The sequence below is a fragment of the Pantherophis guttatus genome, chromosome 4, assembly GCF_059756535.1.
Source record: "Pantherophis guttatus breed Tessera chromosome 4, ASM5975653v1, whole genome shotgun sequence".
Lineage (NCBI taxonomy): Eukaryota > Metazoa > Chordata > Lepidosauria > Squamata > Colubridae > Pantherophis > Pantherophis guttatus.
The window spans coordinates 127,696,372-127,713,537 of record NC_142066.1 but is presented as its reverse complement, the minus strand read 5'-3'; the positions used below and the strand labels follow the sequence as shown (position 1 = coordinate 127,713,537).

The 17,166-nt window shown below is 42.0% G+C and overlaps 1 protein-coding gene across 5 annotated transcripts in view; it reads left to right on the top strand.

Annotated features, from left to right (window-relative positions):
* The window catches only part of GLCCI1 (glucocorticoid induced 1), a 52,581-nt gene that overhangs the window by 7,396 nt on the left and 28,019 nt on the right, over positions 1-17,166 (top strand). For all 5 annotated transcript variants that reach the window (XM_087892754.1, XM_034402115.3, XM_034402116.3 and 2 more), the window contains exon 2: positions 5,180-5,331. In XM_087892754.1, the coding sequence (XP_087748880.1) occupies positions 5,180-5,331 (152 nt within the window). The remainder of the gene's footprint in view (positions 1-5,179; positions 5,332-17,166) is intronic.

The following is a 17,166-nucleotide window of genomic DNA, read 5'->3' as shown; positions in this document are numbered from 1 at the left end:
TTATAAATAGTTTTTCTTTCATTAGATATTTTTCATAAAATGTGCACATAATTTTAGTTGATGAGGAAGAGAGAGTAATTTTAAGGAGAAAGTAGAAGACTAAAAAAAGGTAAAACAGTATTTTTATTGTTCTATGCAAGAGCATTATAGTTGTCTGATTCCTAGTATGGAACTAGATATACCCTGTATTCTGATTTTTTTTACTTTTCCTCTTTCTCCTTCTCCCCAGATTTTAGTTACATTACTGTAATCATATGATTATTTTTCTCCTAACAAAGCACTTGATTATATCTATAGTATATATACTGTTAAAAGACTATTAGATTATATAGTACAAAATATAAAATGGATAAAAACGAATTGCCTCATTTTGAATTTAAATCAGATTTTTCAAAACTTTTATTTTGCAAAAGGAGAACTTAAATTAAATTAAGCTCCCCCAGCACCTGGATGAAACGGCGTATCTGGATCCGTTCCATTCGGGCTTCAGGCCTGGGTACAGCACGGAAACGGCATTGGTCGCGTTGGTGGATGATCTGTGGAGGGCTCGGGACAGGGGTTGCTCCTCTGTCCTGGTCCTATTAGATCTCTCAGTGGCTTTTGATACCATCGACTATGGTATCATGCTGCACCGGTTGGAAGAGTTGGGGGTGGGAGGCACCGTGTTGCGGTGGTTCTCCTCCTTTCTCTCCGACCGGTCGCAGTCTGTGTTGGCAGGGGGGCAGAGGTCAACCCTGAGGCGCCTCATATGTGGGGTGCCACAAGGGTCGGTCCTCTTGCCCCTTCTGCTCAACATTTATGTAAAGCCGCTGGGTGAGATCATCCGTGGTTTTGGGGTGAAGTACCATCAGTACACTGACGATACTCAGCTGTACATCTCAACCCCGGACCACCCCAACGATGCCCTTGAAGTAATGTCCCTGTGCCTGGAGGCCGTGCGGATCTGGATGGGAAGGAACAGGCTCAGGCTCAACCTGTCCAAGACTGAGTGGCTGTGGTTTCCGAAGTCCCAGAGTCAGTTGATGCCATCGCTGACTATCGGGGGCGAATCGCTGGCCCCCACGGAGAGGGCTCGCAACTTGGGCGTCCTCCTGGATTCACGGCTGTCTTTAGAAGAGCACTTGACGGCCGTGACTGGGAGGATTTTCCATCAGGTTCGCCTGATTCGCCAGTTGCGTCCCTTTCTGGATCGGACTCCTTAAACACGGTCACTCATGCCCTCATCACTTCCCGCCTGGACTACTGTAATGCTCTCTACATGGGGCTCCCCTTGAGCACCCGGAGGCTCCAACTGGCGCAGAGTGCGGCCGTGCGGGTGGTTATGGGAGCGACATGGTGTTCCATGTAACACTTCCTGCGCGAGCTGCACTGGCTCCCAGTGGTCTTCCGGGTGCACTTCAAGGTTTTAGTTACCACCTTTAGAGCGCTCCATGGCTTAGGGCCTGGTTATTTACAGGACTGTCTGCTGCCACAAACAGCCTCCCACTGGCCGGTACGCTCTCACAGAGAGGGACTCCTCCAGGTGCCATTGGCCAAACAATGTTGGCTGGCGGCCCCCAGGGGGAGAGCCTTCTCTGTGGGGGCACCTACTATCTGGAACGAGCTCCCACCGGGAGATACGGAGGATCCCGGATCTATGCACCTTCCACCGCGCTCTTAAGACCTTTTTATTTCACCAGGCTGGTCTGGCCTAAACTTTCCCATTCTTTTTTAAGGTAAATTTTAATTGTAAATTTTAATTTGTTCTTACCCTGGGGTTTTAAATTTGTCTTGGGCTAAATTGATTTAATTTGATTTTACTTCTGCTCTTAATTTTTGTATTCTATGGGTTTTATTCTGTGCCTGTTCACCACCCTGAGTCCTTTGGGAGTAGGGCGGTATACAAATTAAATAAAATGAAAAATGAAAAAAAAAATGACCTCTCAAAATTGCAAAGATAAAGAAAATTAAGATATTGAGATAATAGATCTGGACAAGGCAAAGATTGGCATACACACACACACACACACAAAGAGTACGGGATTGGGGGGAGGGAGAAAAGTGGAGAGGAAGGAGGAGGAAAGCTGAAAAATGCAAAGTGTAAACAAATCACATTTTTATATACTTGAGAATTTGCAGGAATATGTTTCTGGTTCTAAAATATACCTTCTGTCAGCTAAAAGTAAAGCATAATTATAACACAATTAGTTAGCTAATTGTAATAGAGCCCTTGATTAAATTAATAGTTTGTGTCTCAGTCATGTATTCTCAGAATTGTAATAGTCTATTGCTAAAGATGGCTTTTTCATGGCATGCTTTCCGCAATCCATAAGTAGCTTCCATATTGAATAAATGAAATGTTTTACTAGTGTAGTCTTTTTGACCCATTCTAGCAGAATCACTTATAACAACGACCGCAGACCTTTTGGGTATTGGAGACTGGTTCTGTGGAGGGCAGTTTTTCTGTGGCCGTGTGTGTGATTTCACATGCTGTCTGGATCCCAGTGGTACGCGGATGGGGTTTTGCTCGCTTGTACAGCCTAATTCCTGGTGGGCTATGATGGTCTATGGATTCGGAACTCCTGACTTAAGATGGAAAAACTTGCAAACGTGGATTTTTTAGAATGTTACCTGAGCAATTGGGTAGTTTTTTACTTTGCATTAAGAAAATACAAATATAAAATTAGGTATGCTGAAAGAAACTGACAAGATTCCATATCCCTAACATTAGGCTTTATTTTCTTAATAAATGTAGTATTTTTCTAAATACGTAGCTATCACAACTACCATAACTTTGGAAACAAAATTGTTTTTCAAAATATTTTCATATATTTTTACATGGTGCTTAAAGGTTTTTGAATTTCTAAGATTAAAAGTATATAAACTTCAAGGATGCATTCAAGAGGGGAAATTAGAATCATGTTGCAATTGATAGAAGATTAATCCTTTATGCGAGGTCAGAATATTAGGAATTCTCTATTCAAGTTTGATTTTCACAGCATATGTATGTGAAAATGTGTCATAGATCTAACAAAAAGAAATTTCTGCAAACAACTAAAAACAGTTATTGATACTCACCAGATTAGAAAAAGTTACAGAACTATTTGACAGGATTTAGACTCCACCATTTCACTGTCAGGCAAATCATGTACAGATGGAGGCAGTGCAATGCTTTTTTACTCTCTGGGAGTGACTGACCAACCAAGATCACATCAAGGGCAAGTTGGGTAATATTCTAGGAGGACTCAAAGAAGCTCATGGTAACTTCTGAAACGCTTCTTTATCATTGGCAAATGTCAGAGTTTATGAGACACCATCAGGAGAACACTGAATAACAGAGGTGTTCCTGGCAGGATTACAGGGAAAAAACCACTGTTCTACAAAAATAACATTATTGCCCAACTGCAGTTCGCAAAAGGCCATGTGCATAAGGCAGAAGGCTGTTGTAAAAATGTTCTGTGAATGGAGGATGGTGCTGGCATTATCTTAATTTGGCCCTGCTTTGCTTCCTCTGACATAGGGCAACCAGCTATCTTTTATGGAGCTATGAATAATGAATTGTACCAGCAAAAAAGGAAAATGTCAGGGTATCTGTCCATGAACTGAAGCTGAAGAAGAAGTGGGTCATGTTATGAGACAACGATTCAAAACACACAAGTTGTGGTATCAATGCATGGTTAAAACAGAAGAAAGCTAATGTTTGGAATGGCCAAGTCAAAGTCTGGCCATTAATCCTATTAGAAGTGTCGTGATAGGACCAGAAGCGGGCAGTTCATGTGAAGAAGCCCACCTTGGTGCTGTCTGATAAGGAGGCATGGACTAAAAAGCCTCTAAGCCCATATGCAGGACTGATTAATGGTTACCATAAACATTTTGTTGCAGTTATCGCTGCCAAAAGAGCATACCAATTACTGAAAGCAAAGGCTCATAATTTTGCTACACACAAATAAATAGTTTGAGATTGTTGTCCTTGATGAATAAATGAATGTAATGTTGTAATAAGTGTAATGTTTTTGGTGCATTTATTTAATTAGGTTCTCTTTATTTAATTTTAGGACTTGTATGGAATACACATCATGTTTTAGGTCATATTTATGCAGAAATATTGAAAATGTTCAAGGATGCAGAGACTTTTTAACATCACTGTAGCATAGACAAAAGCCATGCCATGTAGAATACCGTATTTTTCGGAATATAAGATGCACCGGAGTATAAGACGCAGCTTAGTTTTTTGGGAGGAAAATAAGAAAAAAAAATCTGCCTATCAGGTATTCATCTGGCTAGTGTCCTCAGTCTGGTCAGCTTCAGCACATTAGTTCGTTGGTTTTGAACACACGCTTTATCCCCTGCTTTAGAAGCTAAGCTTCTAAAGCACAGCTGATCTTTGGAGAGAGAAGCAATGAGAAAAGCAGGGGAAGTTCGGAAGATCGCTTCACTCACTAGCATCTCGTTAGGGCTGAAAACTTCTAAAGCACAGCTGAGGGAGCAGCAATGAGAAAAGAAGGCAAAGCACAGACGGAGATCACGTCACTCGCTAGTACCTCATTAGGCTGAAAAACAGCTTCTAAAGCACAGCTGGGAGCAGCAATGATAAAATCAGGCAAAACATGCTTCACTCACTAGCACCTCAGGGCTGAAAAAAGCTTCTAAAGCACAGCTGAGAGTTGCAGGGAGCAGGCAAAGAAGGGAAGATTCTTCACTTGCTAGCGCCTTATTAGGGCTGGAAAAACGCTTCAAAAAAGCTACATTCAGAGTATAAGACACACCCAAATTTTCAGCCTCTTTTGGGGGGGTGGAAAGTGCACCTTATACTCCAAAAAATACGGTAATTCTTTTCCCTAATAAAACATGGCTTGGTTTATGTGTTCAGCTTTTGTTTATCAAAATGTCTGCTCTAAAAGAAATATCATAGAAGCTTAGATTTTTAAATAAAAGTAAAAGAGATAAGGATGAATAAAGAAATTCAGTTAACTATTGTATCTTAACCATAGTCTGATTGTAGCATGCATATTTCTTCTATCATAATAGTACTTCTAATTGCTGGAATTCCTTTCTTGAGAAAGAAATGTAGAATGAAATTGTACATTAAAGAGATTGTTGCTAATTCATTGATCTTTTGTATAAATAGTCACACTGAAAATAGGATGGAAAACTATAACCCTACACTTACAATCTTGTATGTAACGTATTTTTGTTTCAGTGGACAAGCCAAAAGCCCAGCAAATTAGAACATCTAATACTATAAGACGGACCTCTTCATTGGATACAATAACAGGACCTTACCTCACAGGACAGTGGCCACGAGATCCTCATATACATTATCCTTCATGCATGAAGGACAAATCTACTCAGGTAAATTTGAAAAGCCTGCCACTGCTACCTAATTGCTGTCTATGGTCTAATGTTGAAAGATATATGTAGTCAGTTGATATATGTTTTTTTAAAAAATATTGGTATGGAAGGCAATAAACGTAGATTTTGAAAGTGCATACTATTCTTTAAACTTGTTGTTGTCTTGAGAAGAGACCATTTTTGAATTCAGAAAACATGGTAGCCAAGGTTCTGTTACAGGCTTTTGTGAGAGATTGTTATTAAAAAGAAACCACAAAACAAAACATTGTGCTTGAATATTTGCTGTGCAATGTTACCACTTATGGCAGTGGGAATTTTAAAACCTGGACTACAGATTTGTTACTTTGCTGTTGTCATAACCATTGTAAAGTGTGGATTGTGGGTTTAGAAGAGAAATGTATTTTGAAGTTTTTATATTTATGATTTTTATGCAGGGATTTCCTGTGACCCAAAAATGATTTTTGTAGAATAAAATGACTGAGAAAGGCTGGTTTAAGTAATTATAATTTCCTGTCTTATTTTAAAACTTTACTGAGAAGATAAGCATGTACTTTTGCTTTTTTCTGTCAAAGGAATATTAAACTATCCATTAGGAATCAGCATTTTTTTCAGTCTTAAAATGGAACATTCTGTAGCATTCTCCTACAGACCATACTGTTTCAGGAATATTTTGAGATGATCCAAAGATGGTGTTCTGGATGAAGCAGACCTGCTTTGGGGACAGACCATTCCAGCAACTTTTCAACTCAGTGTCTTTGCTTGCAAAATCTGCCAAACAGCCTCAGAAATGGCATAGATTGAAGTAAACAAAATATTTTAGAGTAAACCGGAATTTTCATTCCCAGATCATCATTTTGCACATCACTAATCTTCAAATACATAATATTAAAATAATTTCTTAGCCTCAGTATGAAAACTAATTTAAATCAAATAGTACCTAAACATTCCTTTCAAGAAGTCAACATGGATATATTTATCTATGCACAAAATGTAGACAGTGCATATTTGTCCCACATCTTCAATCTCTAACCATTCTATATTGAGCAACAAAATTTGGGGAGGAAAAGTATAGTTTGTTTTCACATGAAAACATGTAGAATGTTCCATGTTTTGGGGACTGAATGGTTTGGCACTACGCTTGCTCATATTTCTATTTAAGTGAAGTAGATGGAATTCTATCTTCTTTGCATCTTATCAGCATGTGGCACAATTATACTGAGCGGTGAAGCTGGTATCCATAGAGTTATTGGACATCTGATATGTAACAGAATTGGTCAACTTAGATAGAAAAACTATTGTCAAGATAAAATTGTTAAGATAAACTGAAATTGTTGTAGATCTTTTCACATCTTAAAAATGCAAAATATCTCCATGAAGAAAATTATTTTCTGATTTAGACCTTAATTGATACTGCAATATTTAACTTTTAGTAGTACTGGAATGTTTAAGACTATCCAACCTTATGTATTTGTCTTGACTCTTGACTCTGATTATGGATTATTTGATATTGTCTTGGTAATAGCTGAGAGTGTTGAATTAAAAATAGTATTACAGTAAATAATTTATTAAAATTGTATTCCATTCAATAGTCAATGACTGGCCAGCTTTCTTTGGATAAAGCCACATTCATTTTTATTACTGATTTGTTTGTTACAGCTACAGATGTGTTGTAACCATTACATCACTCTTGCTGCTGCTACTATTACTATTAGAGAGAATTGATTTTTGAATTGAGTTTCAGATTTGGAGACAATACATAGCTCAATGGTGTAAACTTTAGTTTACATTCAAAAATTATTACTAGTTCTTTGTGTTTTCAGTTAAGACCAGAATGATAGCTGTGATGTTCCCAGTATTTCTCACTGTTAGCCAAAGTGGCTAGTGTAACTGCAGTTTGAAGTTCAACATCATCAGGAGAGCTATAGGTTCCCCATTCCTGAGCTAGGCTAATAGGAATAATCCTGCCAGCTATAGTAGACAGTATGTATGTCCTTTTTAGATGGCTTTCTATATAGAATAAAAATAAATAAATATTAGAAATGAACCCCCTGCATAACTTTACTTTTTGATTATTTGCTACTCCAGGTTCTTGGTGAGTTATGGCATACACATTGCAGATTAATTCTTTGGATTATTGATATTTTGGTAGATAATAAATAAAATTTGATATGCTCCAATTTGTACAGAAATTATGATAAACCTATATTTCTGTGCCAAACAAAACTATCCATTCTTTCTTCCAGCAGATATGAAAACATGCCACATGCAGACATTTTTTGTAACTTTGGGGCATACATCATATTCATTGCCTTTGTACGTGAAATAATTGACAGTTCAATAACTGAGGAGTACAAAATTCATGAATTCAGAAAAATCAGTTTTTGAGAATTAAAAAAAAATCCCTATAACATAGAATTAAATCAGAATCTAGTCTTCAGTTCCAAACATAAATTTTCTTCAGTAATTAAATAACTTCTCGAGGCATTCAGTCAACAGAGCTAATTCAGCTATATTCTTCCCCTTACCACCTACTTTAGCAGACATTTTAACACCAGCAGGTGTGACTTGCCTCTGGAAAGATAAAGCTCAGTTAACCAGTGCAAACCTTATTCATTGCTAAGGAGTTGGCTTTTTGTTTATAATAAAGATCTTAACAAAAAGTCCATTATGCTATAGCTAAATATAATATTGTACTTATAATTTAAATATATAAATATGCAGAAAAATACAACACTACAAAAATGTTCCCCTCGAAATCCTGCAACCAGTAAGTAAATCAGAAAAGCTTACAGCAAAATGGACAATATTCTTTCATATTCTATGCATCTTGAGAGCTAGCCACAGAAGTTAAATAGAAACAAAACTTAGTGGTTTAGAAAGCATAACTCATTCATGCTCCTAAAGTAATACGGAATCTTCAGATTTCAGCATTTTAAAGAAGTAGTTTGCCATTGCATCCTTCCCAGGGCTAGGTGCAAGGTCACTTAGCTGGCTTTGTGCCTGAAGTAGGCCTGAAGTAGGTCTCTCATTTTCTAGCCTGAAACTACAACAAACTGACTCTACCCCTTCATTATCCCTCTGCAAAGTTAAATATAATTGAAGATACAGCGGCACATTGATAAGTAATCTCTCAATTTTTACAAAAAGTTACTTGGAAGTCTGATGTCTTTGAGTAGTTAGGGCTGTGTGCTATGCTAATTGTACAGGTATCTGATGTGATTTTGCCTAGTTTCACCTGCTACTTCCTATCTTTTAGAAAGCTTATGAGCTATTTAAAGTTTGGTTTTATGTACAGAAATACAACTTTTCTGAAAATAATGAATTATAAGGAGTAAAACATAATGTGTAAGTAATATTTAATGGACTTTGTATGCAATTCTCTTGCAACTACCTATTTGATGATATTTTGAGATTATGATATTTTATTATATTGCTATCTCAACAAAGTGGTGCTAATTCTGATAGGATGTTATTTGCTGTGTGGTTCTGGGATCTTGTACACAAAATGTTTCAAGCCCAAAGATGCTGTATTTAAATTTTGAATATTCTGATCTTAGTTTGAAACAGCTGTTCCAATTTTACCAAAAATTCTTTTGAGTGTAAGAGCCCCATTTTGAACTCAGAACCCCATTTCAAAACTAAACAAGGGTGTTTTGTGCTTGAGCTTGAAGTAGTCATAATATGATAGTATCAGAATATTTCCAGTTCAGTTAGAACAACCTATTTTAAGCTCAAAATAACTATTACAAATATAATATGTTTTGCAGGTTTAGTTGTTTTTGATATATGTACCTATCTAGAAGTTAAAAGAAGGTTGTTTCAAGAGACACATTCATACCTCCATAAATGTATATATATTGCCACATTTATTACCATTATTAACCTGTTACTGGTAGGTTATTTAACTTATACAGTTCATAGGTTTATGAATATAAAAAAAGCCTATAAAATTTCCAAGGTAGTCATGGGGAATGACAGGTATAATTTTAAAAAATCTACATAATAAACATAATTTAAAAATTCACATAATAAACATAATAATCTATTCTTCTACTAAGAATAGATTAACAAATACATTATGAGCATGCAAAAGTCACTACAGTCCACTACAAGTATGGGAGGAAAATTTTTGCATTGTTAGAAATTAATGCAAGGATTTTCAAACTGTTGATTATTTTATATTTTTAAGATCCATCACTTTGTAGATTGGAGACAGAATGAAATAAATAATGGGGCATTTTTGAGAAGTGTCAGACAGATTGATTTAGGGGTATGAAGTATTAGAAAAGAGTTTCCTGTAAGCACTTCCTGAAAACAGTACATGAGAAATGAAAATGATTAACAGCTGGGCTTTTTCATAAACTCAATCAGTAGCTGACATAAACTAGCTTCTGCAGATCAGAAAACATTACAGCATTGCTTAAGATGAGTGATTGGCAAACAAATTGGATTTCACTCTACACTGTAACATGCTATAATTGAGTCAGACTGTGGTGATCTAATAATTAGTCAAATATTGGTTGGTAAACAGAGGATCTGTTTCTTTGGAATTATTTTTGAATTGGTTGTAATTCTGTACCATATACAACTTATCCAAAATGTATAGAGAAAATTTTCATTTAATAATTGTGGCATATTTATCAAATTTCCATGGCTACCAATCTCACAAAAAGTGACTCTGATGTACAACAAGTAATAAAACAAATGTGTAAAAACAGTGTTTAATAGAAATAAAAATAATAGTAACATATGAAAATGGTACAGGAGAGAGTGAACGTTAACTACAATAATGGAGCTATATTAGAATATTACCAGTCCCTTGGACCTCTAACTCTGATGATAGAGTCAGGTCTTAAGTAACTTCCAGAACATTAATAGGAATGGAGTTAATTCAGAGTACAGAGAAGAGCAATAAAGATGAACAAGAGTCTGGAGGCTAAAATATATGATGAATGAATGATTGCAAGAACTGGGTATGTCTAGTCAAACGAAAAGAAAGACTATGGGTAGCATGACAGCAGTCTTCCAATATTTGAGAGGTTGTCAGAAAGAAGAGGGGGACAATCTATTCTCAGAGCACCTGAGTGCAAGAGGTAATGGATAAAAACATATGAAAGAGAGATCCAGCGTAGAAGAATTTTTTTGGCAGTATGAACAATTAATGGAATGGCTTGCCTTCAGAAGTTGTGGCTGCTCCATCATCGGAAGTTTTTAAGAGAGATTGTACAGCCATTTGTCTGGTATAGGGTCTCCTGCTTAAGCAGGGGTTGAACTAGAAGGTCCCTTCCATCTCTGTTATCCTGTATTCTGTATTCATATGAGATACATTAAGCTTAAGGAAAATGTGAGACCTGCTGTGATAAGGAATGTGAAGTGTGTCAGAGTGGGATGCAGGAGATCTTGGGAGGCTCTGGTCAGGAGATAAAAATCTTCCCTGCTAAATTTGAAGCAGACTTGTGCTCCATTTCTGCACCCCCATAAAGGAGTTCAGCTCCAGTCAGCAGGCAGTTCTTACATCTAATCTCCAGAGACAAGAGGAATCCTCTCAGCAACCAGCAGCAGTTTGCAGCCTTCCCTGCCAGCATCCCTATTGACATCTTGGGGAAGATGGTAGAGAAGATTGCAAATAGTGATCACATTGCTTCACAATCAGTTGTAAGTGTAAACTGGTTGCCAAATACCCAGATTGTGATCAAATAACCACAGGAATGTGGTGCAATGTTTTGTGATGATTGAAAGTGTTTTATAGGCCATAAATCACTCTTCCAAGACTGTTGTAATTCTGGACTACTATCAAATGAATAGTTATAAGTCAAGAACTGTTTTATTGTATATGTTTTGCCTTGGGAATTAAAGAGAAAAATATTAGGTACCCTCTCAGGTTGACTCTATTTTTAAAGGAATTCTTATCACCATTGAACGCTTATAATTTGCAAATTTGTGTATTAAATGATGCTTGAGTATAAAATGTCTTGCAAGCTGTGACTCTATAACTCTTCTCCATTGTAGTGGAGGTAGCATCTAGGAATGAGTTGTCCTCATCTGTTAGTCAATAGGACTGAGACTGTCAAAGTTGTGAGGACACGCCTACACCAACGGTCCCCAGCTTTTGTCTCAGTCCTGGCTGTGGACAGATGTGTCTTTTATTGGCCAACCATTCCTGAATGCCTTTGGTGTTTGTTTGGTGGTTTGTTGTTTAGCTTTCCCCTTTTTTGGGCAGGTAGAATTTTTTTCTTTTATTTCCCTTTAGCACAGGTTCCAGCGTGAAGTGCTTTTAACATGAGCCTGCTGAAAGCCGCGTTGCGGCAAGTCAGGCCACCGGCCAGTGGCTCTCTTGGATTCCGGCTCAGCGGGAAGCTTCACGCTCCGCTTTGAGCCGAAGGGCGGCTGGGCTGTCAAGGAAGCCTGAGCTGTCAAAAGTCAGCAGCCGCCAGAAGGCAGAGTCCCTGTCCGATTCCGGACACACTCTCTTCGCTCCATTTTTTGGTCGCTGGAGGCCAGGGGCCCGATTCCCAAGCCTCTGCTCGCTCGCTCGCACGCTTGGAAGCCGCCGCGGCAAGGCCACCTTTCATCCCAGCTGCTCTGTGGTTGTTGTTAAAATGGCGGTCGTGGCTCCTGGTGTCAGCAGGGAAGCCACTTTTCGGAGATCGTCGCTGGAGATGGGTGAGGAGCCCAGGAAGGTGGCCAAGGCCTCAGAATCCAGATCGGCTAGCAGGAGGGCTGCGGCTAAACTCTCTAAGAGATTTAGGAAAGCCGCGAAGCCCTCAAAGGCAGCTGAAAAGGACGCTGCCAGGCATCAGAAGGCACTTGAGAAACAGTTGGCCAGGGCATCGGTTAGCAATAGTGGGGTCCCTCAGGGTCACTTAGCTAATTTTTCCCACCATTTTTTTGATGCAGCGGTTAAATCCTGAGGATGACAGCCAGCTATTGCAGCCCTTGTCACCAGATGGCGCTCCTGAGCAGACTTTGGCAGACAGTGTGCCTGACAACAGGACTGCTCTATTTGGCTCTCTCCCTGATCCCTTTTTCTGCCCAAGTGGCATGGCAACAGAGGCTGCATTTACCCCAGCTTCACAAGGAGTTAGCTCAGGAGAGAAGCAGCAAGGACAATTCCCACCTAACATGGAGGCCGTTATTTCTCAAGCTATTGAGAGAGCATTGCAGCTGGGTTACAGCGCAGCCACAGTCACCGTGAGGCTTCCCTTCAATCTGCCTATTCAGCGTCCTCACAGGCACCCATTAGAGGCCAGGCCTCAGGTGAGGTGATACATTCCCAGGCTTCTTACTCCCCTGGGTCTTCAGATCAGGAGGATTCACATGAGGACTTGGACAGGGAGCTTGACCTCTCAGAAGATGAGGGCTTATCCACTGAACAGCCCTCCTTTGTTGGCCTTTTCCGTCCTCAGCTGTTTAAGTCCTTACTATATAAGGCTTCCAGCACGGTCCGACTGGCTGGGAACCTGCCAGTGGTGGATCCGCCTCCTGATTCAGGACAGCATAGTGGCTGTCTGTTTTCTGAGCCCAAGGCAGAGGCCGAGATGGTTCTGGCACCACCGCTGTTCACAGATGTGGTACTTCGGCAGTGGGCCACCCTGGGAGTGGGTGCAAATCCCAGCTTGCTTGATAGACGATACTTTAATATGGTCTCTGATTTGTCTCAGGCACTTCAGGTGCCAGCTGTGGATGGGCCTATTGTGGCCTTAGTGACTCCATCTGTCATGACAGATGTGCCTGAAGAGGCTCTCCTGCCAGAGGACAGACGAACTGAGCAAGCCCTAAAAAAGACTCACCAGTCAGCAGCGTGGGCTGTAAAGCCTCTACGGCTGCTTCATTCTTTAATCGGGCTTCATTATTGTGGCTCAGACAGTTGCAGGACAGAATTCCCGTAGCAGATGTACGTCTCCATCAAGATTTAAACAAGTTGTCAGCCGCTCTTGAATTTTCAGTGGACACGATGCTTGGCGCAGCGAGATTCGCCTCAAAAGCCATCGCTTCATCTGTGGCTTCCAGACAGCTTCTATGGCTCCGCCAGTGGCAGGCGGATGCCAAGCAAAAGTGGCGACTGGCATCTGCCCCGTTCTCAGGGAAGCAACTGTTTGGAGAGTTGCTGGAATCACTACTCATGGAAACTAAGGAAAAATGTAAGGTCCTTCCTTCCCTTTCACGAGAGACAGACTCATGCCCTTCTCCATATTTCAGGAGCCAGCCTTTCAGGGGGCCTGATGGGAGGGTCCGTTTAGTTAGGGCTCAGTGCCCATTCCAACCTAGGCAGGGTCAACATCAGGATAGGGCTGGGAAGTCTAAGCAATTCCCACCTAGGTGGCCCTTTCGAGGGGGAGGGAGCCGTCCTTACCGGCGCCAGCGATAATTGCCTCACGAACCCTCCCATGGGGGGATGCCTGGCCTATTTTGCCAGGTGCTGAGAGGGTATCATGATGGATGCATGGGTTCTGGGGACGATCCGTTCGGGCCTCTCCTTAGAGTTCCTCTCTTCTCCCCCGAGGTTTTTCATCTCTTGCCCTGTTTCGGGTAATCCACTTAAACGGGACCTCATGGAAACTGCTATCCAACACCTATTGGATATACATGCTGTTCAACCAGTTCCAGGGGTCGAGCAGGGAATAGGGTTTTATTCCTTCCTCTTTGTAATTCCAAAAGCCTCAGGTGGGTATAGGGCAATTCTGGATCTCAAAAGACTGAACCGCTACGTTATTTACAAACGGTTCAAGATGCATTCTCTTAAGTCCATTTTGGACGGCGTCTGGGAGGGCGACTTCACCTCAGTTGACCTTACTGAGGCTTATTTGCATATCCCCATTTTTTTGAGGTCATAGGGAATATCTCCACTTCTGTTATGCAGGCCGGCACTATCAGTATCAAGCCTTACCCTTTGGCCTGTAGTATGTGCCCAGGGTTTTCACGAAGGTATTGGCGGTTTTAGCAGCTTACCTTCAGGCTCATCCCGTGCGCGTCCAGTGTTATCTGGATGACATCCTGATCCAATCCGCCTCTAAGGAACAGGCATGTGCGGACCTCAGGGTCACCATGCAGGTGCTTCAGGAGCACGGGTTTTCTGTTAATCTAAAAAAGAGTCATTTGACTCCTATGACACGGTTGCTGCATTTAGGGGCAGACACTGATACTATTGAATGCAGGGTGTATCTTTCCCAGGACCGTAAGGCGAGTCTAATTGACCTAGTACAACAGATCAAAGGGGCTCGTTTAGTGCCCCTGGCGACACCTTCACGACTTCTGGGCAAGATGGTGTCCTGCATATCAATTGTGCCGTGGGCGCGTTTGCATGCCAGGGCTATCCAGTGGGTTTTCCTTCCTTATCAGAGGGCGGGTACAAGTACCTCTCTGCACAAGGTTAGGTTACCTCCAGCCGCATTGCATTCCCTGGAGTGGTGGCTTTCCCCAGCTCTGGCCATAGGTTGTACGTTTAAGGAGCCAGAGTGTATAACAGTAACGACTGATGCCAGTCTCTTTGGTTGGGGAGCTCACCTCCAGGATAGGGTAGCCCAGGGCAGATGATGTCTGGCAGATTTGGCCCACAACATTAATTGGCTGGAACTTAGGGCTGTCTACCTGGCCCTTAGAGAGTTCCAGGATCTGGTGACAGGCAGGCATCTTTTAATCCTCACTGACAATGTGGCCGCCAAGGTACATATTAATAGACAAGGGGGTACCCAATCCAGGGCCCTTATGGAGGAGGCTGAGCGGCTCTGTGTTTGGGCAGAACAGCTCCAGATATCATTGAGGGCGGAGCACATTGCAGGGACCGCCAATGTTCAGGCTGATTGGCTTAGCAGGGCCACAACTGACCACACAGAGTGGCGCCTGCATCCAGATTGTTTCAGGAGCTGACGGAGAGCTTCGGACAACCGACTGTGGACCTCTTCGCCACCCCGGACAACGCTCACCTGGACAGGTTCTTCACAAGGTTTGCAGTTCTGGGAGTGGAGAGAGTCGATGCTCTTCGCAGCCCTTGGTCGACAGAACTGCTCTACGCTTTTCTATCTCTTCCCCTCATCCCGAGGGCGATAAGGAAGATTCTGGCAGAACGAGCGGAGGTGATCCTGCTGGCTCCGCAATGGCCACTGCGGCCTTGGTTTGCTGACTTGGTAGCCAGGCCTTGGAGAATACTGCCGGACAGAGTCTCCCTCAGCCAGGGGGCATTGGTCCACCCGGATCCTCAGTGGTTCCAATTGACTACCTGGCATTTGAGTGGAGAGCTCTGAGCCAGGACCACTCTTCCTCCGAGGTCATTGATACTATCCAGGCCTCACAGAGGGCTTCTACCAACAGAATTTATGATGCCACCTGGCAAGCATTTTGCTCATGGTGTTGTAAGTCGGGCCTTGACCCAACCTTGGTGACAGTGCCTCAGATTCTTGAATTTCTGCAAGTGGGTCTAAACAAAGGACTATCGCCTGACACGCTCCGTCGCCAGGTGGCTGCTCTCTCCTCAGTTTTCTCCTGTGGGGGTTTAGACTCTTTGGCTCGCCACCCAAACATTCGCAGGTTCCTCAGGGATGCAGCAAATCTCAGGCCTCCGGTGGTTCACCGTTTTCCGACTTGGGACCTCACCAAGATGCTACAGGCTCTGATGGGAGGACCCTTTGAGCCACTGCGAGAGACCTCCTTGCACTTCCTGTCATTCAAAGTGGCCTTCCTGGTCGCCATCTCTTCAGCCAGGAGGATTTCGGAATTGGTGGCTCTTTCTGTCCATCCGGACCTGTGTGTTTTTCATACAAACCGGGTGGTGTTACCTTCTTTCCTACCAAAAGTTAACTCATGGTTAACTTTTGTCCCTATCCATGGCATGCATTGGAACGTAAATGGCACACGTTAGACATGCGGAGAACACTCAGGATTTATATAAAGCGGACTTCTTCCTTCAGGAAGACGAAGTCTCTCTTTGTATCATTTCAGCCAGCCTCCTTTTTTTTTTTTTTTTTTTGCTTTAATTTATATGCCGCCCTTCTCCGGAGACTCAGGGTGGCTTACAATGCATTAAGGAATAGCCTTCATACTTTTGTATATTTATACAAAGTCAGCTTATTGCCCCCACAATCTGGGCCCTCATTTCACCTACCTTTGAAAGGATGGAAGGCTGAGTCAACCTTGAGCCTGGTGAGATTTGAACTTGCAGTAATTGCAAGCAGCAGATGGTAATAACAGTGCTTTAGTACACTGTACTACAGGCTCTCCTTGGGGGACAAGGTCACTTCTTCGACCCTGGGCCGCTGGATTCGGGAGTTTATTGCCAAATCTTATGAGATGAAGGCCTTTCCACTGCCCAAGAGTATTACGGCACACTCCACCAGGAGTGCGGCAACAAGTGCGGCATGGGCTACGCAGGCCTCCCTGGAGGAGGTTTGCTGTGCTGCTACCTGGTCCTTACCGTCCCCCTTTATCAGACACTATAAACTAGATGTGTATGCCTCAGCCGAGGCGGCCTTTGGGAGGTGGGTCCTCCAGTGGGTGCACACTGATGAGGGGACCTAGAGCCAGGCTCATGCCCACCCGTAAGGACAGCACCACTTTGGTATGTTCTGTTCCTGGATACTGCCTCCACTACAATGGAGAAGGAGCGTTGGTCTTACCTGATTCGATCCTTCTTGTTGAGTGGAGGCAGCATTCAGCCCCACCCTATTTAGGAGCTGGCCTCGGTCCGCTGGAGGGTGGTTGTTTGTTTGTTGTTGTTTGACTGCTTGTTGATTTGTTTTCGGACCATGGCACGTCGAGGCTGTTGCTGTTCCTTTGCCAAAAGCTGGGGACCGTTGGTGTAGCTGTATCCTTGCAACTTTGACAGTCTCAGTCCTATTGGCT